The following is a 22,501-nucleotide window of genomic DNA, read 5'->3' as shown; positions in this document are numbered from 1 at the left end:
CAAAAAAGGGGCAATCACACTGCTGGGAGTATACTATAGACCCCCAAACAGTCAGAGGGAGATAGAAGAGCAAATATGTAGGCAAATCTCTGAGAAGTGCAAGAACGACAGGGCAGTAATAGTAGGGGATTTTAACTACCCCAATATTAACTGGGATAGTATTAGTGTGAAAGGAATTGAGGGAGCAGAATTCTTGAGGTGCATTCAGGAGAACATTTTTGCCTAGTATGTAGCAAGTCCAACAAGAGAGGGCACAGTTTTAGACTTAGTGGTACCAAATGAAGATGGGCAGGCGGAAGGAGTGGCAGTGGGAGAGCATTTTGGTGATAGTGATCATAATTCATTCAATTTTAACATAGTTATGGAAAAGGACCGAGATAGAACAGGAGTTAGAATTCTCAATTGGGGCAAGGCCAATTTTACTCAACTGGGGAGTGATTTAGCGAAAGTGGACTGGAAACAGTTCCTTGAAGATAAATCAGAGTTAGAACAGTGGGAGGCATTCAAATGGGGAGATTCAAGAGGTTCAGAGTAAACATGTTACCACAAATAAAAAGGGTGAGACGGCCAAATCTGGAGCCCCATGGATGTCAAGGAGCTTACAGGGTAAGATAAGGCAGAAAAGGAAAGCTTATGTCTGACACAGAGAACTTAATGCCACAGAAAGCCGAGAGCAGTATAGAAAGTGGAGGGGTGAAATCAAAAAGGAAATTAGGAAAGCAAAGAGAAGGCATGAAAGAATATTGGCAAGCAAAATCAAAGATGTTTTATCAATACATTAAGAGTAAGAGGATAACTAAGGAGAGAGTAGGGGCCCATGAAAGACCAAAAAAGTAACCTATAGGGGCAGAAGATGTTGGTATTGTTGTTAATGAATACTTTGTGTCTGTCTTCATAAAAGAGGGGGACGAAGCAGATATTGTAGTTAAGGAGGAGGAGTGTGAAGTATTGGATATGTGAAACACAGGGAGAGAGGAAGTATTAATGGGATTAGCATCCTTGAAAGTTGATAAATCACCAGGGCTGGATGAAATGTTAAAAGAAGCAAGAGAGGAAATAGCAGAAGGTCTGACCATCATTTTCCAGTCCTCACTGGATACAGGTATGGTGCCGGAGGACTGAAGAACTGCTAACGTTGTACCTCTGTTTAAAAGGGGAGCGAGGGATAAACTGAATAATTCCAGGCCAGTCAGTCTAATCTCAGTAGTGGGAAAATTACTGGAATCTATTCTGAGAAACAGGATAAACTGTCAGTTAGAAAGGCACAGATTAATCAAGGATAGGCAGCATGGATTTGTTAAGGGAAGATCTTGTTTGACCAACCTGATTGAATTTTTTGAAGAAGAACAAGGAAGATTGATGAAGATAGTGCAGCTGATGTGGTCTACGTGGATTTTAGCAAGGCTTTTGACAAGGTCCCACATGGCAGACTGGTTAAAAAAATAAAATCCCATGGGATACAGGGAAATGCAGCAAGGCGGATACAAAATTGGCTTAGTGGCAGGAAACCAAGTGTAATTGTTAACGGGTGTTTTAGCGACTGGAGGGCTGTTTCCAGTGGTGTTCCGCAGGTCTCAGTACTCGGTCCCCTGCTTTTTGTGGTATATATTAACGATTTGGATGTAAATGTAGGTGGCATGATCAAGAGGTTTGCATATGACACAAAGATTGGCTGTGTGGTAGATAGCGAGGAGGATAGCTGGAGGCTGCAGGAAGATATTGATGGTCTGGTCAGATGGGCAGAAAAGTGGCAAATGGAATTCAACTTGGAGAAGTGTGAGGTGATGCATTCGGGGAGGTAAAACAAGGCAAAGGAATACACGGTTAATGGGAAAAGACTGAGAGGTATAGAGGAAGTGAGGGACCTTGGAGTGAACTTTCACAGATCCCTGAAGGTAGCAGGATAGGTCGATAAGGTGGTTAATAAGGCATGTAGAATCCTTTCCTTTATTAGCCAAGGTATAGAATATAACAGCAGGGAGGTTATGCTGGAATTGCAACATTGGTTATGCCACAACTTGAGCACTGTGTGCAGTTCTGGTCACCTCATTACAGAAAGGATGGAATTGCACTAGAGAGGGTACAGAGGAGATTTACAAGGATGTTGCCAGGACTGGAAAAATGCAGCAAGGAGGAACAGAGAAGGCTGAGAAGAGATCTGATTGAAATGTACAAAATTTTGAATGGCCTTAATAGAGTGGAGGTGAAGGGTCTATTCACCTTAGCAGTGAGGTCAGTGACCCCCTGCACTAGCAGCTGGGCTGGAGACAGGCTGCTGATCACACTGCCCCTTGGCCTGTAATGACATCAGCAGCTGTCCTCTGGCTGTCTGAGGCCTGGAAGGCTCTGGCTGACTGAGGGTTTCCCGCACAGGTGCAGGACTCTCCTCCGGCATCGCGGCTACTGAAGCTGGGCTCACTGGCGGATGGGCTGAGGAGCCACTGTCCACATTCAGAACGCCCTGAGGGACGCCCCCAGCTATGGAGGTCAGCCTCTCTTATCCTCCCTTTCAAGGCTCACTTGAACCTCCCTGCTGACCAGAGTAGCAGGAGGAGCTGGAGAAGACTCCAGGGACATCATCCTCTCGCCTTGTCACTGCTGCACTGAGCTCATGGCCAAGGCAATAGTGTGCAGGTCTGCGTGCATTTGTGGGATCTGGCTCTCCATGAAGGTCACCAACTTCTCGATAGATGAAGCCATGTGCTCACATGCCTGAGACATGGCAGCACTCATGGCATGTATGGACGACTCCATTGTCCGCTTATGGCTGTGCATGGCCTATGGCAGTTTCGCCAGATGTTGCCTTACCTCTCTCTGCAACTCCAGCATACCCTATTCTGTCAGCAACCAGAGGTTCATCATCAGCCTCAGGCTTAGCATGGGCTTGGCCATGCACATTCCTCTGACTGTCAGAGGCCTTAGCTGTCTCAGCCTCAGCCAGCTGCCCGGGTGCGTGTGTGTTGCTCTCACCAGCTTGTAACCCTGATTCTAAGACTGAGCGCAGATCAACTGAGGTGAAAGTATCTGCGCTGGTGGAAGGTGCAGGAGAGTCATGGGACCGTGCTTCCTCTGACTACTCCTCCTCAGAGGTTGATGACTGCCCTCTTTCAGCTGGAGCCTCCTGAGGACGATGACCTGCATGAGAGGACACCAATGTGTGTGGGTTCAGCTGTGCAGATCTTGTCATGCCACCCATACATGATGTGGATCTCCAGAAGTGTGGTGGATGTCGAATGAAGAAAATCCTCACCGTCTTGTGTGGAGACTCCAGTCTCAGCATCCGCTAGCTCCAGTGCTGCCTCCTCAGCCATGGAAAGAGGCTGGATATCAGCTATTCCTCTGCCAGTCTGCAAGGTCCCCCTGGCACTATGGGCCCATTTGTCCTGCAGTTGGAAAGAGGGACATTGTAAGACTTTGCATGATGAGCAAAAGCCTCATCTCCTACTGGGGTTTCCGACATGGCTCCTCCCCATCTCCATTCTCAGGGACGTCATGGAGCTGAGCTGTGAAAGAAAGCGGCCTGTCACCGAGATCCGTGTATCTGTCAGGATGTGGTGATGTAGAACCCCCCCCCAGCCCTCCCCCTTGCCATCGCCTTTGTGGTGACTCCCTCCCTATGTTACGCTGACTCCCATGTACAAGCCCTGAAGAGGAGAGAGGTATGCAGCACTCATCTTGGCAGAATGAAGTAGGACATTAACAGTCTTCCTGCACCGGATCCTGTTGCGTTGGGTGATCCCACGGCTGCTGACCTCCTCTGCAATCTCCATCCAGCCTCGTTTGGTCAAGTGAGAAGATCTTTTTCCATCCCTTAGAAAGAGAACCTAGAGGTTTCACTACCTGTCTCTCCTCTTTAAAATGCACCTTAAAACATACCTGTCATCTGTCCTAATATCTCCTTATGTGGCTCGATGCCAAATTTAGTTTGATAACAGTCCTGTGAACCATCGTGGGACAATCACTCTCTTAAAGGCGCTATATATTGCAAGCTGTTGTTGAAATTGCCAATTTAAATGTCACACTGTAATTAAAATCTCCCACCACCGGTGGTGCTGTACCATCTCAGTTTGTGCCTCCAAGATCCTCAGTCTGAGCTTCAGAAAAATGCATATACCCCAACCAACGCTACTTGTGTGCTTTCCAAATATCCAAAGCATTTTTTTTAAATATATAAAATAGAATCAAATACTACACAAAATGTCAAACTTTATGGCTGTAAATGAGAAATAAATTACATCAGTTTGTCCTGGACCAGTTATAAACCATTCTCTAACTCAGCTTCACCTGAAAACTCCATTTAGTTTTCACTCTCCATGTGCATTGCCATGGGGGATTGGCTAAAGGGCATCTTATTGAGTCGACAGTCAAGGAAGTACTTTTGAAGTGTAGTCACTGTTGTAATTTAGGTCCAGTAATATTGTTACGACCAGGTGAGAAAGGGGTCTAGGACTCCCCCTCTCAGCCTTTTCCTGGCTTGGCCGTAACAGGGTTTAACTTTGAAAAATGCCATGTTTTAGCTTCCCTCTCAGTGAGTCCTTGCTCACTGCTCTCTAATTGTAATGGCAAAGAAATCAACCAGGTAGGTTTTCTCAGATTTTAAGAAGAAGTTTATTAACCTTAACCTAAGTTTAGTTTAGAGATACAGCAGTGAAACAGGCCCTTCGGCCCACCGAGTCTGTGCCGACCATCAACCACCCATTTATACTAATCCTACACTAATTCCATATTCCTACCACATCCCCACCTGTCCCTATATTTCCCTACCACCTACCTACACTGGGGGCAATTTATAATGGCAAATTTACCTATCAACCTGCAAGTCTTTTGGCATGTGGGAGGAAACCGGAGCACCCGGAGGAAACCCACGCAGACACGGGGAGAACTTGCAAACTCCACACAAGCAGTACCCAGAATTGAACTCGGGTCGCTGGAACTGTGAGGCTGTGGTGCTAACCACTGCGCCACTGTGCCGCCCTTAACCTTATTTATTAGTTTTATTAACCTTAAAACTCTAGTTCAGTTAAAACTACTAAAAATACGCAACGTGACCATGCTAGCATGCATAAGCAATAAACACACGCACGAATAGAAACAGAGGAGGAGAAAGAAGGGGAATGGTTTGAGGTAATAGCTGAAGTTCAGTTACTGGCTTTAGGTTTGATATAAAGTCTTTGATTGAAGTTAAGTCTTGCAGTTCACATTGGGGCACAGTGCACACTTTCAAACTTGTTTCACTGGTCTTCTGTCTTGAGGCTTAAGTTACTTCCGTGGCTCCCTGGAACTTTGCTTGAGAGAGAGAGAGAGAGAGAGAGAGCGCAAGAGACAGGGAGAAACCTTCCTTCTCTTTTTGTCTTCAAATTGCAGACTGTTCCTTTTTGTCTGGCATAATGCAAACAACCCCCAGCTTGCCAGCAAGTTAGTCATGTGATTAGCTCCTTACTTAGAGCAGCCTCGCCTGCGAGATTTTGTAGATTCCTTCAAGCTTCACAGACACTCTCTGGGGGGCAGGGGGTGGTGGAATGCTGGCTCTTACACATTCAATGTCTCTTGATCAAAATCCATCTAGCTAATTGAATCAGGGAGGCACTCCCATTGTCTTCTTCAGGCAACTGTCTTTTAGAATGCAAATGTGCAGCCATGTTTTCAGCCACTGTTGTGGTCTTTTTAAACCAGTTATTTCAAGTCCAGTAACGAAATCGATGTCTCATTTTGGCAGGTGTGTTTTTCGTCACAAATATATTAACAATTTTGTCTATAGTGTTCACTTACTATGTAACACATTTCCCATTGCATTTTGTTGGTAATGCCCCTAATGTTATAAAACATCTTCTTGTGAGCACTGCCATGGATGATTTGCTGGTGGTTGCATTTAATTCTTCAGAATTTCTACGTTTTTTTTTTGAATGTGTATCTTCTTTCTGTTTCAGCCTTTGAACAGGGTCATTGCTATGAGCCATTCATTAAGTATGGAAATTTCACAACGGGTGACGCATCTTATCAAGTGGGAACCGTAGCTGAGTTTTCATGTGATCCAGGATACACCCTGGAACAAGGATCAGTGATCATAGAATGTGTGGACATCCGGGATCCCCAGTGGAATGAGACTGAGCCAGCCTGCAGAGGTAAGATCACACCAGTTTTATCCAATGTAGGAACATGAGTTTTCCATGAACCAACAGCAGGAATAATAGCAAGTGCAAGCCAGAACCTTGGTACATTTGAAGAACAAATGAATTCTAGCAGAGTCTTGATAGCACGTTGTTTACCTCTATCATCTCTTCGAACCTGGTGGGCAGGAACTGCACATTCATTATAAGCTGGAAATATGCCACCCACCAGATTGGTGAAAGCCAAAAAATCAGTGTGCAGTGCCCAGACCTTAAACTTCATTTAAATTGGTCCTTCTGTTTGCTACCGCCCCAGCCGCACGCACGCCAAATTTCTAGACCATTATGTTTTGATTGAAATGAGATTGCAATTGCTACCCAGGGGAGTCACTTGGCGGGAGTTAAAGAGCCCAACAGCAGGAATGATTCTGCCAATGCTCAGAATTTTCACATGGTTGGACTCAATAGCTGTTCAATACTTTTGATGGAAAAAAATTAATGAAATCATTTTGAGCTGTTTATTGACACATACAAATGGTTTACAGACCATTTCACACAGAGGAGATTCCACTGACAGCCAAGAGTGGCGACTGAAATTGTGCATGGACCATGAAAGAGTTGAGAGGTTTTATTTGCAAACTTATTTTGTAGTAATGGATATAATTACTCCCTAAGGACCATTTACATAACCTTATCTCCCCATCCATAGTAATGTAGTTACGTGTTGCTGATTTGAATGAACATGAGCCCAACTCTTTGACCACTTCTCTGTGGGTTACACACTATCTTACTGTTCCTCCTGCTCGTGAAATGTTTCTGCATCATTCATTAAGATGTGTTTAACTCACCTATTGCCCGTTGTTATGTTATTTATTTGATATAAATGTTTTTACAGCTAAGTTAAAATCCTAGATTATCCTGGCAACCTCATGCCAGTCGCTAAACAGGAACAACACACTATGCTCCATCTGAACAGCCCCAAAATCATCTGAATTTCCTACCCTGGATCAGTTAAATACCCAGGAGACAGCTGAAGCCTAGGTTCATGCCCTGACATGAGCTAATACTATAGTTAGGGTTAGGAAAGAAAGGGGCTGTTCTGGTTGATGAGATATTCCTGGTTGCCAGTGGAGATTGGCAGTCAGATGGCCCAAAATCAATTTGTAGCTGCAAGGAGAAAGGGAGAGGGCAAAAAGCAATGTTTAAAGAGATCTACTTTGATCTGCCTTGCCCCAGCTCTCTCATTGATCCCATCCCTAGATAGTAGAGCCCTGGGGACAGCTCACAGCACCATTTTTCCTGGGTATCGTTTACCAGAACATCCTGTAAGAATGAAGGATGGAAAGTGAAGTGGGAGGCTGGGAATATTGCAAATGTAGACCAGCCTGTGCCCTGCTACAGGGAAGCCTCAGGCCAGTAACAAAGGGGCAGAAACTTTTGAGCCAGGGAATACTGTTTCTTATTGGAGAAAAGTGTCATGGTTTGTTACATGGTGCAAGTGCATGAGAGATTGTTGATGACAAAAAGTTGAAGTGGTAATGCACTGGCCTAAAGACAATCATGGTAATTATTCACTGTGGACAGCACCTTATTGTAAGGGTTGCTTATCCCTCTTCACTGTGTCATGTTGATTTGCCCTGAATATGCTTGGGCTTTCTAATGCAGTATCGGTACTTCTGTGGAAAGTGTGAACTTGTGGCGGTTTGTTGATGGCAGAAGAATGTCCCTTCCGTTGTTTTGTGGCACCAGTCAATCACTCATCAACACTGCACTAAATAAACAATAATTCCATGGAGAGCCTTTAACCATTTTGCAGATGACGAAATGATAGCACTGCAATGTATTTCTATCAATTACTGAATATTATACAGCTATAAAATCTGAGTATATAACTCCTATTGCAGATATATGAGAGCATTTTTCTAACAATATCATGAAGTGATGCATCTAAAGTAGTAATGCGAAGCAACTGAGTTAACAGAAGCTTTTGCTGGAGAGAAGTTATGATACAGGCACACTATTGAATTGTGGTGGGGTGTGGTCAACTGGCATTGAAATTATACAAAGATTAGCATACAAGCACTTAACATTAAATTCCTTTTAACAGAGACATTCAGCTGTTAATTTTAATCACCAAGTGGTGTAAATTCAAAGCTAATGGGTTCTGCAACAATTTTCAATGTTAAAAAAACAAGGGCTCATGGTAGCTACTGTATTGCCATAGTGTATTGGAACTCCAATGGGCCGTGCCACAGAATGGTGAGAAGAAGACATGCGCTGAATAAATCTCTGCAGGAGGGGAGATTAAGTAAAATGTGAAAAGGAGGGCGTCTAACACTTCTGCCCAGTTAACACTGGTACTGAGAGCAGGATCAGAGCCAGAGGTTCATATCTGCCAATCTAGAAATCACTAATTCAGCACCCAGCAACACCCGCCACCCCCACCCCACCAAAAGATCTGGCCACTTGAGAACAGGCCTGAATATAGACCTACCCACAACATGCAATTAGACAAAATGCAAAGGGGAGGGGATTATAATCAACATTCAACGGTCTTTACCTGAACCATCCTGGAACCAGTGTTCTGGCGAGTCATGTAATGAGGGCAGTAGAGAGAGCTTTAAACTAAACAGTGGGGGTGAGGGATCAAGTGAGGGAAGATGTGATAATTTAAAGAGAGAGGAGAAGGCAAGAGAGCAAGATAGCAATAAGGATAATGATAATCAGGGTGTGACAGGAAGGGACAGTGCGTACAAACTCACGAGTGAGCCAGCGGGTAAGGCTAGAGGTGTGAACTAACAAAGTGGGGGAGGGTTTGGGAGAAGTGAGGTTTAGAAATCCAAAGAGAAAGGCCAAGGCAACGGAACAGTATAGCATTATGGGTAAAGACAAGCAGAATGAGACAGAAAGGAACAGAGTTTAACAGAAATTGTACATCAGCAAATAAGGTCATTGAAGGGAATAGAAGCAAAAAAATGAAATTAAAGGTTCTATTTCTGAATGCGCGAAGCATCTGCAATGAGATAAATGAACTAGTGGCACAAATCGAGGTACGTCATTTAGATCTAATCACCATCACAGAGACATGGTTATGCATGGTGATCAAGGTTGGGAAATAAATATTCCAGGGTACATAATATTTCAGAAAGACAGTCAGAATAGCAAAGGAGGAAGGGTAGCACTGATGGTAAAGGATGACATAAGGGCATTAGTGAGAAAGGATCTGACCTCGGAAGATCATATAGTGAAATCAGGATGGGTGGAAATATGGAATAGCAAGAATCAGAAGACACTGGTGAGAGTAGTTTATAGGCTCCCGAACAGTAGTTATACCATTGGACAGAGCATTGAACAAGAAATTATTGGAGCTTGTTACAAAGGCAATGTAATCATTGTGGGGTCCTTAATCTTCATATAGACTGGGACAATGAAAATGGCAGAAGTGGTCTGTAAGATGAGTTTGTAGAATGTTTTCGGGACAGTTTCTTGGAGAAATACATTGTGGAGCCAACTAGGGATAAAGCTATCTTATTTAGTATGGTGTAATGGAGCAGGGTTAATAAGCAATGTCATAGTAAAAGATCCACTGGGAAACAGTGATCGTAATACCATTGAATTCCATGTTAAGTTTGAAAATGACATTCTCCAATCGCAAACAAGAATCTTGAACTTAAACGTAGGCATGAGGGGAGAACTGGCTAAGGTAAATTGGGTAAATAGATTAAAAGTATGGCAGTAAATGAGCAGCGGGAAACCTTTAAAGAAACAATTCAAAATGTTCAACAAAAATACATTCCTTTGAAAAACAAACTCTGACAGAAAGACCCATCTATGACTTACTCAGGAAGTTAAGGATAGTATTAGATTAAAAGAAAAGGCTTACAACATTGCAAGAAAGAGTAGCAAGTCTGAGGATTGGGACTGTTTTAGAAACCAGCAAAGGGCCACCAAAAAGTTGATAAAAAAGAAAAAAATTAGAATATGAGAGTAAACTAGCCAGTGACACAAAAACAGATTGTAAGAGCTTTTATAGGTATATCAAAAGAAAGAGAGTAGCTAAAGTAAATGTCAGTTCCTTGGAAGCAGAGACAGGAGAAATTATCATGGGGAATGAGGAAATGTCAGAGGCATTGAACAAATATTTTGTGTCTGTCTTCAAAGTAGAAGACAGAAGTTCCATACCAAAAATAGGCAGTAACCTCGGGGCTAAGAAGAGTGAGGAAATTAAGGAAATTCATATCAGTCGAGAAAAAGTATTGGGGAAACTAAAGGGACTAAAATCTGACAAATCTCCAGGGCCTAATGGCTTATATCCTAGGGCTGGAAAAGAGATAGCTGCAGATATTGTGGATGCGCTAGCTATGATTTTCCAAAATTCCTAAGATTCGGGAACAGTCCCATCAGATTGGAAGTTGGCAAATGTTACACTGCTTTTCAAGAAAGGAGGGAGAGGGAAAACAGGAAACTTCAGGCCAGTTAGCCTAACATCAGTCATTGGGAAAATGCTGGAATCTACTATTAAGGAAGTCTTAACAATACACTTAGAAAAGCAGGGTATGATTAGAACAAATCAACATGGTTTTACTAAAGGGAAATCCTGTTTGACAAATTTATTACAGTTTTTTGAGGATGTAAGTAGTAGGGTAAATAAAGGGGAACCCAGTAGATGTAGTATGCTTGGATTTCCAAAAGGCATTCGATAAGTTGCCACACAAAAAGTTAATTCGCAAGATAAGGGCTCATGGAGTTGGGGGTAATATATTAGCTTGGATAGAGGGTTGGTTAACAGACAGGAAGCAATGAGTGGGCATAAATGGGGCATTTTCAAGTTGGCAGGCTGTGAAAAGTGGAGTGCCACAAGGATCAGTGCTGGGGCCTCAACTATTTACAATCTATGTTAATAACTTAGATGAAGAGAAAGTAAGTAATGTATCTAAGTTTGCTGATGATACAAAGGTAGGTGGAAAGGTAAGCTGTGGGGAGGACACAGAGAGGCTGCAAAGAGATATAGACAGGTTAAGTGAGTGGGCAACATGATGGCAGATGGAGTATAATGTAGGGAAATGTGAAGATATGCACTTTGGTCATAACAATAGAAAAGCAGAATATTTTTTAAAATGTGTGCAACTTATAAGTGTCGATATTCAAAGAGGCTTGGGTGTGCTTGTACAAGGAACGCAGAAAGTTAACATGTAGGTACAACAAGCAATTAGGAAGGCAAATGGCCTGTTGGCCTTTATTGCAAGGAGATTGGAGTACAGGAATAAGGAAGTATTGCTACAATTGTACAGGGTTTTGGTGAGACCACATCTGGAATACTGTGTGCAGTTTTGGTCTCCACATTTAAGAAAAGATATACTTGCATTGGAAGCAGTGGAGCAAAGGTTCACTCAATTGATTCCTGGGAAGAATGGGCTGCTCCTATGATGAGAGACTAAGTAAATTGGGCCTGTATTCTCTGGCGTTTAGAAGAATGAGAGGTGATCTCATTAAAACAGAAGATTCTAAAGGGCCTGGATAGCGTAGGCATTGAGAAATTATTTCCGCTGGTCGGGGAATCCAAAACATGAGGACACAGTCTCAGGATAAGGAGCCGATCATTTAGGACTGAGATGAGGAGAAATTACTTCACTCAAAGGTTTGTGAATCGTTGGAATTCTCTACCCCAGAGGGTTGTGGATGCTCCATTTTTGAATACATTTCAGGCTGGGATAGACAGATTTTTGGTGTCTCAGGGAATCAAGGGGTATGGCGAGCGGGCAGGAAAATGGAGTTGAATCTTAAGATCAGCCATGATCATTTTGAATGGCGGAGTAGGCTTGATGAGCCTTATGGTCTACTCCTGCTCCTATTTCTTGTGTTCTTGTATTCCACTTTTATTTAGCAGAGAACTGTGGAAAAATATTTAGAATTTTCCATAAGGTGCTTTCAGAAAAATTGTGGCTATGTATTGGTACTCTATGTTGCTACATCCGATAATGTGTTTCTATAGTGACACAAAGGCACTATTCTCCTTTTCTCCATCTGGTTAAAAAAATATTCATCTCTCCTTATATACCAATGGTATGGTGGCAACCTTTAGAAGATATATTGTAAGTTCTGATCAACAGCATACGGAGTAAGGAGAGCCCAGGTGAGAAAGAGAATGAGGATCTTCAGAAATTGATTCTGTCCAATAAGTACAATTTATTTTCTACCTGTGAGGATAAGAATAAAGACTGTTGGAAGGATGGCCAGAATGCTGAGCATGGCACCTTGAAGCAGGAGGCTGTCCAAAGGGAGGAGGGGAAACTAATGCCATAGTTGTAGGAGATTCAATAATTAGGGGGAATGATAGCATTCTTTATAAGCAGGATTGAGAGTCGACTTGATGTGTTGCCTACCTGGTGCCAGAGCCAGGGACATCTCAAGCTGGCTTGTAAGGATATTGGAGAGGGAGCGGGAGAATCCAGTTTTTGTGGTTCATGTTGGGACCAGAAACGTAGGAAAGAGTGTGCAAGAGGTCCTGTTCAGAGAGTACCTGGAGCTAGGAGCTAAATTAAAAACAGAACCTCAAGGGTTATAATCGCTGGATTCGTACCCAAGCCATGTGCAAATTGGCATAGGGATAAGAAGATTGGGGATATGAACGGATGGTTGAAGGACTAGTATGGGAAGGAGGAGTTCCATTTCATGGAACGCTGGCACCAGTAATGAACAGGAAGGAACAGTATCATTGTGATGGGCTCCATCTGATCTGGGCTGGGCCCAGGGTCCTAGCAGAAGGAAAAATAGGGCACTCACAAAGACTTTAAACTAGCAATGTTGGGGACGGCTCAGGTGGAAAAGGTAGTCTAAATAAATATTCTAAAACAAATGAGAAAGAAGATAGCAGTGTAATAGTCAGAAATTGTGCATTAGGCACTACAGGTAAAGGGAAAACTAAAAGATGTAAAGTAGTTACAAGGAGAAAGGAATAAGAAACGTGTAAGAAAAACATTATTATATCAGAAGGACAGGTTAAGGCAAGTGACCCAAGAAAGTGTTCTTTATACAAATGCATGGAGTATGAGGAACAAAATTGAATGAATTGCAGGCTCAAATTCAACTTAGAGGTTTTGATGTTCTCACCTCTCTAGCTGTAAGTTCTCCTGCTGCTTCTTCCACTGCTGACTTTGCCACTTCTAGGGGAGGAAAGGAATTCTGTTCAGCAGGTGATTGCAGCAAGTGTCTGCCAGCATTTTCAAAAGCCAAAAAGATTTCTTCCAGAATTTTTAAGTGGTGAACTGTTTATCACACCCCTTCCTATTCCTCCACTGATAGCCATCCTTTTCCCCAAAGTTTACCGAGATGCTCTTTTCCTTCTTACAACAAATAGACACACCCTGTCCCACCTCTGCAGTTCACAAAGAGGCTGTTTCTCCTCTCCCTACTTAATAAACTTTTTTCCATTCTTACCCTAGTTCAAAGAGATTCTCCTCACAATTTACTCTTTCACTATAGCTCCTGACATCTAACTACTGCTGCTTTGATTGAGAATCCAGCTCTTCTATAAGCAGTGGGCAGAGTGAAAAATCACTTCAGTCAGACTGACAACCAACAGCAGGGCCAACATGCACCCAGGATGAAATGCAGTCCTGGTACATATGTGCTCTAACGGCCAAACCACATGATGGTTAGAGCAGTTTCTATAGCACAGAGGATTGTGGGTATTATAGCTACCATTATTGATGTATGATTTTAACCAATAGTTGGAATATGGAGGTGAGGGGATGGGCCAGTTAGAGATCATATAAGGAAATCTCCTGGAATATGGTCTTACCAGAATCGGCAGTCCTAAGTGCATGGCAAATACTGATCTTACTAAACTGTGAGCTCAGTATGTGCCCAAGTATCAATATAGTTTGTTATATGGCAATACAGGATGATAGGCCACATTCAGGATTAATGAGATGTCACTTCCTGTCATTATCTTTGTTTCCTGCAAACGTTTTCTCTCAGGCAACAGATAGAAGCCTGCAATGGAATGACATCATTAAAACTGAGCATGGTGGCCCCTGAGGTGACCACAGAGCAGCATGGAAGCTTAAATCCCTGCTGATTTTTACTGACAAACATGGACATTGGCTGTAAAATGCTGACTGCGCAGGCAAAATGTGAATGGTTGGCTGGTTGGCCTAGATGGAGACTAGTTACTTCTGGAATAAGTAAGATGCAAGGAGTATATATTAATTCAGAGGAGAGTAATGAGAAAGCAGTTTGAGTACAGCAACAGAATGTGCTACAATGACAAGGTTGCATAGAGCAGGGTGTGTGTGTTATGTGGCTGGGCAGAGAGCATAGAGAAGGCTAAAAATGAACTTGTGGAATTATTGTGCTATGACCTGGAGAATGAAATTCCTATTTTGTGCTCATCACTAACATTTCCAGTAAAATTACTGACAGAAGAAATGTTGTCACCTGGGATGGAAGTATGATGGGAGGTGTCAAAAAGGAAGAGTGTACGGCATCTGTTACCAGCCTGCTTGTGATGTATGATTTCCCATAATTTCTGCTCCTAGCTGCACTACCAAGGGAGAAAGTAAATAGAGGCTAAGCACCTCCTGATGGGGAGTAACATGGAAATACAAGGGTCAGCCACGCAGGACCCCCTTGTGCAATTAAATGTAGGAGAAGGAAGATCGGGAATTTGCAGAGGTGCATATTATGGAAAGCCAGATATGAACAGAAATTGCACAAACAACAAAAGTCCTTTTGCTGGTTTGTGTTCCTCCCCTCCTCTGTTCTGTCCCTTGAACCCATGTTTGCAGTGGAATACTTTGCAAACTTTGTTGCCTGGTGGTGTTTTAATTGAAACAATGGCTTATTGAAATTCTGGTCTGAAAGGGAATTAAGTCAAAATAAATGATTAATGTACTTCAGACTTGCATTTCATGCAAAAACCGTTACTTGACTAAGAAGCCACTAATATGCTCATTCTTTTGAGTTCACTAGGTTACTTTTGCCAATAGATTGTGTGTGTGAGGGAAGATTTCAAAAACAGGTCATGCTTGTAGTCCATATACTTCCTGCATTGGGTCTGCAGATTCCCAGTATTTTTGCCTATACTTCTCTGAAGCAAGTCACTAGATGTGGCAGCCCCTGTCCCTCCATCCAGTGAACCTTCCTCTGGTTTTCATTTCCTCTCTGCCTGGCCTCTTCACAGCCTCTCCGCACACTAACTTCCCTGAGATCTGAAAAGCCAAGAAAGTAGAGACTGAAGCCAAGACCCAGCATTCAGTGGTGCTAAATTCTTCAGCTGCACCATCTTAGAAGAATCTTACATTTGTATTCTTTATTTCTTGCCATTCAATAGATCCCCCCCCCCCCCCCCCCATCCCGCCACCACAAGATCTCCAGGAAGGAGCCGAACCTGGGAGACTGCTCCAAGATCCTGTTGCCCTATACCTGGCTACTTCGAGATGCCAGAGTCAAGTCGCCCCCCTCAGGAAACAGAGATGTCTTACCTCCACTTAATGCATTCCACCTCCGACAGCCCATATCAGAAACTCACGCTGTGACAAACTGTGGTCATGTATTGCCATTCGACTATTCTATGTGGCCAGCACCTTGATTGGCCTTTGACTGAAATGATCTTACTTACCATTCTGGTGACTGTCAATTTTAGCAGTCTCTCATTGTAAAAGGTAATGCTTTTGTACACAAATTGTTGCTGCAACATTTCAAGCTATGTGGTTAGCAAAGCATTTCGGCTGTCACTGCTACATCTGATTACAGACAGGAGAAAGCAGTTTAAGAAGAATAAAAACACACGCAAATACAAAAATGATGGTTAAGAGTCTTACAAATTTCCATCCAGAAAATCACTTTGGAAAATGACAGTGAGGACATGCAAGTAACTTTAACAATGGCAGCAAGTAGTTAAAGTAAAGGGCTGCTTGATGAGACCGAACTGTTAAAAGAGTGTCTATAGCATCTCAGTGGGCTGACTGAGGTTTATTTTACAACTGCTTAAAGATACTGACAATGTTTGTTTTATTACAGCTGTCTGCAGTGGGGAGATTACAGACTCTGCTGGCGTTGTGCTGTCTCCCAATTGGCCAGAAGCCTACGACAAGGGTCAGGACTGCATTTGGGGGATACACGTGGAGGAAGACAAGCGAATCATGCTAGACCTCCGAGTGTAAGTGCAAAATAAAGCAAAGTGTACTGTGCACTCACCATGCATGATTAAGGCAACTGGTTTGGGAATTGGAAATATGGCTTCATCAGACCTGGAGCCTGTAGAAATTGAACACTGAGAGATGGAAGCTATTAACTGTGAAGATTTGTGAGCATTTTGAATAAAGTTATACTCATTAACCTGCGATATGCTGTGAATTTCAATTTTACAGCCATTTTCTATCCCCCTTCTCAGCCACAACAACAACTTGCATTTATGGTGTGCCTTTAATGTAGTAAAATGCCCCCAAAGCACTTAACAGGAGTAATCAAACAAAATTTGACATTAAGCGACATAATAGGACAGCTGACTAAAAGCTTGGTCAAAGAGGTAGAAGTTCAAGTCTTAAAGGAGGTCAGAGAGGTGGAGAGGACACCGCAGGCTTAGCCCAGAGATGCAGAATCTTGGTGTAGTCAGGAAGCCTGAGCTCGGCTTTTTTCCCCACTTCTGGTTTGTCACCAAGGCTGCTATCTTTCGGCATTTCTCGCTTTTGCCTCCACCTTCCTTCTTGTAAGTCAAAACCCTAAACTGCACAGTTGAATTTCTCTAGCATTCTCCCACTTCTACCATTCATAAACCACAAGTCACCGAGAATGCCAGGGGCTTGTGTTCCCACCTGCTCTATAGCCCACTAAACCAACACTCCTCTCTTCAGCAAGCTCCACTGGCTTCCTGTATTACAGAGAACTGCCTTTTTGTTTCACCTTCAAATCCGTCCATAGCCACAAAACCCTCTACCTCTGTCATCTCCTCCACCCCATATCCCAACACATGTCCTTCAGCTAGCCTACTTCTTGTTCCATGCTCCCTGCCATTCCACCTTCCTTAGCCCTGCCCTCTGGGAGACCTTCTCTCAGCACCTCTCCCTTGCAACCCACAACCACCACCGTGCCCCAACATTCTTCAAAAATCGCATTCAGACTCTCTGGCTGACCTTTTCCTGAATGTCCATTTTAAATGTCATGATTGCTATAGAAATGTAATTTGTTGCAGTTACATCAATATGAAAGTGTCTTGAGCAAAGCTTTGCATTTCAGTATTGGATTTCATACCTGTGCTCTCTAATTGGTAGAAGTCCCACAGCTATAAGTATCTTACCTGTTCCAGTAACGTTAGTTGGATATTTGCAGCACATTCTGCAGATATGCAACTTAGTTTGATTGCCCAATGCTGACTCTATATACTTGCCATCGTTTGTTGGGAAACAACTGAATCACTGGCAAAGTATCTGCAGACAGTTCACATTCTATCTTATCAATACCACAACACAGAAACTGGAGTGAAACCAGATCTTTTCTGTTTTGCACAAACTAGAGCTATTGGTCTTCGCTAACTTTGAACAGCAATTGGTTGTTTCCGCCTTAATTCCAATATTCAGGCTCCACAATAAACTCTATCTGGGCATCTTTAGCAAGCTGTTAGTACACACACTACATTCCGAGATACTTTGTATACCTCACTAGTGAAGTTACTATCTGCTGCACAAAGGCTGGTTAGACCAAAAAAGACTCACTGGGTTTCTCTTTGGGATGTTCGCCTTATAAGGACCCATTTGAAATGATGGTTTTCTGCATTTTGCTTTGTTATTGAATTGCTATTCTCATCTTTATATGAAAAGTCATGAAGATTTTTAAGCCTTGTGGATCTGGTTTATGCAAAGAATATCTCGTTTGGTCAGACAAGGCACTGTCCCTTTTGAATGTGGCTGAAAGCCAATGCCAATTCTGCCCATAATGTTCTGTCTGTTGTTTGATCCTGGGTTTGTTTGCCTACATGCCCCCCAAGTGCTCTCCACATGTCTCAACATTTACAGCAGCATTCACCTATGACCTGAGTCTACCACTGGTTCATCACTCATTCTGAACCTTGCTCCGTGCTTCAACTTGGCAACTGAATCTGTCACCAGAATTCATTTAACCCATCATCACAACCAACTCTACTTTGTTAAGGACAATATGAATCTTTTCTTACATTTGTACCTACAGCTTTTCCATGAGACTATTTTTTCCCTTTGCTTCTCTTTTCTTGAAAGCAGTAACTGGGTTGCAGCTTTGTGGACAGCACCACCTCGCCATCACCCTTTTGGCATAAGCTAAGACAATGCATGTCGGAGGGCTTTTTAAACGTGGGCGCCTCAGTTCCCTCTTCAAATGGTCAAGCTCACAAAGATGACCAGCAGCAATCACTGAATAGTGATAAAGTTTGGAAGCTGTGGATAGGTTTTCCACTCTGCAGCCTAGTGATGCTGAGGCAGGTTAAAGCATCTGAGATCTGCTAACTCAGCACATACTCAGGATCAAACCTCACGTGCTCCTGGTCTGTATGGTCAGTGCATTTATCCACTAAACAAAGAAGGTCACAACTGTAACTTCCAAAGAATAATGTAGAAAGTCAAAGCAGCACTATGTAATCTGTGTCACATTTGGTAAGGAGGATTATCGCCATGGTAATCAGTCCTTAACATTTCTGAGCTACAAATACCAGAAAGCTGGAATGGGGGAGTTCAAGGAAGGCAAGTGAGAAAAATATTTAAAAGTCTGACAATATTCAAAGATTTGAGATCAATGACAAATTTAGAATGATAAACCTTTAAAAGACAAGAAAAAGCCCAAGAATATTGAGACAAGAAGAACGGTAGTGAATAAAGCTACTGGATTCAAACAATCAGAAGTCAGAGGTAAAAGAAGTTGCTAGGAAACCTTGGGGGATACAAAGGAATCAGAAGAGCTTTAAAATAAATCTTTGTTGAATAAACTTAAAGGAATAGGAAGCTGGCATTTTCAAATGTTGAACTGCAAGCTTCTGTTCATGTGTCATTTGAGACTAATCTGTTAATATGTATTTTTTTTAAAACATATAAAATTATCTCTGTCCATTTAATTATAAAAATAACTGAGACACAAGGGAGTTATAGTTCCACTTTAGTCTATATAAGAGCTCCAGGGCACTCTGCTGCAATCCTGAGAAGTAAATAAACTATTTCAGACCTCTCCATAGCCTCACTGCACCAGCCCTGTCATGAGTGTCTTGTGTTGTCTTAAGCAACACAATGAGTTACGTGGATTCCAGTTCCTTAACAATTTCAAGGTTTATTAACAGCTAAACTAGTATATACAATACAGAGCATACTATATACAAAACCTTTGTCCAAGGTGTTACATTGCAGAGTGATGATGGCTTCTAATCACATGATTATATCCTGGTACTTAGCTCATTAGCATTGTTAACAGTGTTCTTAAAGGGACATCACTCTTAAAGCGATCACACAACAAGCCCCAAATAATCATCTTCAGCCACACATCTTAACACTATACCCACTGCTCCTCTGTCTCTGGATTACAGTTCACCCCACCCACCACCCCCCTCCATGCCCCAACCCTCGCCCTACTCTTTGGAGTTCTCTCCCAAAACCACTTAATCATACTACCTCTCTCTTCCTTCAAAAGTCTCTCAAAACTCTGACTAATCCACAGTGATATAAAACAGACATCATTTTATGTTCCCACCCTTTTTAATCCTTGCCATGTTTGACATCTCCTTTCCACATGGGGCATTCGTCTGCATGAAGGGTGCTGTACTCACGCAAGTTATTGTTGATTTCAGGAGAACTCTGCTATGATTACAAGATGCGATTGAAATTATAGTGAACTCTTTTACATTTTGGTGAATTTAGACTGTTGATTTTTCAACTGGTGTTAGTTTAACCAAATGTGGTTACCATAGGCTTTAAAATAATTCCTAATGGGAAATCAAGGTATAGGAGCTATGTGAAGATAAGCAAAGGATCTAAGATTTGATACTTGTCCAATGAGAAGATGCACGTGAAAAATAGATGTGCAATGCAGTTATAACTGCAGTGTCAGGGGGAATTTTAACTTACTTAACCCACCAAGAACGGGGGTGGGGGGGTGGGTGGGACAGTTGAGAGGTGGGGAACCCGGTAGTCTGGATCCCTTTGGAGTCTGCAGCATATGTGTGATGTCACCAACAGGTTCCCTGCCCAGATGCCAGCCTGATTGATGGGTGTGGCTTCCAGTCGGGCGGGGAGCAATCCAAAGGAGGTCACAGGACCAGGTAGGTCCACGCCCTGACTGTAAGATCTCACATTGTAGATCTGCTATTGTAAATCTCTGGAAGAAATACACGGCATTACTTTCTGGATTACTGCTGCAAACTGAACCTTTATTATCGCCTCCCTCTAGTGTCACACTGCACATGCTACACCAAGCTTGTACAATGGCCTCAAATGAATAATACACTGCATATCAAATGAACAATAAATAAACAATACACTACACTGACTATGGGGGACTTATTCCCATGGATGTGGGGGGTCGAGGGGTGATCCTGTGGGTGGGGGTGAGGTAATTCCTGAGGGTGCTGATCCTGGTGTAGTGGCAGCTGATCTCAGGGATTGGGGGGAATGGTTTCGGTGGGTGGTGTCCAATGCCAGGGTCCATGGTGGGGGTGTTCTAGTCCCGGGGTTTCTGTTGGAGGGAGGGCGGAGGGCGGTGTTCTGGTCCTGGGGTCCTATGCAAGGGGTCTGGGAGGGGTGTCGGAGGCCTCAGTGGTAGTTTGAATGCCTGAGGAGGGGAGAGGTCTTGGGTGGAAATTGTGGGGCTCGTTTGGGTGGAGATTGGAGGCCTTGGAGGAAGTTTGTCGTGAGTGGTCGGAGGCCTGGGATGAGGATTGGAGGCCTCGCTGGGGTGGATATCAGAGATGGGAAAGATAGGGGCGGCATGTCCGATTGTGGGAGCAGGCACACTGAATCCATCAAGTCGGTGGAAAGCCACTTACCTCCTGATTCAGCAGTCCCTCGCCTCAATTTAGCTAGTGGGTTTCTCGAGGCTTGGCGAGAGTTGAACTTGCAATGGCAAATACAAATGTGACATGCAACGTCATTATAATATTTAAAGTGCCAACACACCTCCTTGGAGTGGTTAGTCACCAGCCTGCCCTGTCCCACTTTTGCTAAAACTGGAAGTGGGCAGGTCCAGGTGGGGCTCAGACTTTTAACACTTTTACTCCCCCACCCGATCTAAGCCCACCCATTTTTCTGAGGTTAAAGCTCCCCCATAAGGCCCAATTTTAACCCATTCAAAAGCCATTCACTTAGACAAAGCGGCCCCATAGAGTCAGAAGGCTGCAGTGAGATTTGAAAACAGCATTTAAAGGCACAAAGGGCCTGGAAAACAATCCAGGGCTTAGATGGGATGAAATTAGATTAAAATCTCATCTGATTTGATTCATTCAGCATTAGCAGAACCTCGATGTGTTGTATCGCACACAAACACTCCCCTACCCCCCAAATTTTTTGTGCAACATTATTTCATTGCAACAAAATATGAGATCTTCTTGAATTTTAGAGCAAACAGGAGAATCAACATTCATTTTCAGAAAACTATAGTGCACTTGTTAGTCTAATTGATGAGTCAGTCAATTGTAACCTCGTGTGTACTGCAGTATGTTACTGTAGAAGAAGCCTTTCATGCTCTCCTATCCTCTCTTGGAAGAGGTATAATTATGCTCCTGATACAATTCTCCAAAATTTTTTTTTTATTTCCAAAATATACTTTATTCATAAAAATCTGTAAAAATTACATTCCCAAACAGTTTAAAACAGCATCAAGTCAAAAAATACAAACAATGCAAAAGTGATCCGTTTCCTTCTATACAATTATGAGTTGCCTCACAACCCTTCCATTTCACATTTGTCCTGCCAGATACATTTTTACATTATACAGGAGACAGAAATTTTCCCGATACAGTTCGAGGGGTTTCCCATGGATCCAGCCCCTCAGTTCAGCTTGGTGGGGGGAACCTTACACTGTGGTCTTTCCCCATTGAGCCTTTGCTGCGGCTGCCCCAAGCTTTAGTGCGTCCCTCAGCACGTAGTCCTGGACCTTGGAATGTGCCAGTTTGCAGCATTCGGTGGTGGACAACTCTTTGCGCTGGAAGACCAGCAAGTTTCGGGCAGACCAAAGGGCATCTTTCACCGAATTGTTAGTCCTCCAGCAGCAGTTGATGTTTGTCTCGGTGTGCGTCCCTGGGAACAGCCCGTAGAGCACAGACTGCTGTGTTACAGAGCTGCTTGGGATGAACCTCGACAAAAACCACTGCATCTCTTTCCACACCTGCTTTGAGAAGACACATTCTCCAAATGATTGTCATGACACCCACACAAAAATGTTTT

General features: G+C 43.1%; 1 protein-coding gene across 1 annotated transcript in view; it reads left to right on the top strand.

Annotated features, from left to right (window-relative positions):
- Positions 1–22,501, top strand: part of sez6b (seizure related 6 homolog b) — a 487,030-nt gene that overhangs the window by 355,439 nt on the left and 109,090 nt on the right. Inside the window, exons 7-8 of the mRNA XM_068009887.1 lie at positions 5,928–6,122; positions 16,131–16,269. Of these exons, the coding sequence (XP_067865988.1) occupies positions 5,928–6,122; positions 16,131–16,269 (334 nt within the window). The remainder of the gene's footprint in view (positions 1–5,927; positions 6,123–16,130; positions 16,270–22,501) is intronic.

Source organism: Heterodontus francisci, chromosome 30, assembly GCF_036365525.1.
Source record: "Heterodontus francisci isolate sHetFra1 chromosome 30, sHetFra1.hap1, whole genome shotgun sequence".
Classification (NCBI taxonomy): domain Eukaryota; kingdom Metazoa; phylum Chordata; class Chondrichthyes; order Heterodontiformes; family Heterodontidae; genus Heterodontus; species Heterodontus francisci.
The sequence above is the reverse complement of the archived record's forward strand: the minus strand, read 5'-3'. Positions and strand labels throughout refer to the sequence as shown.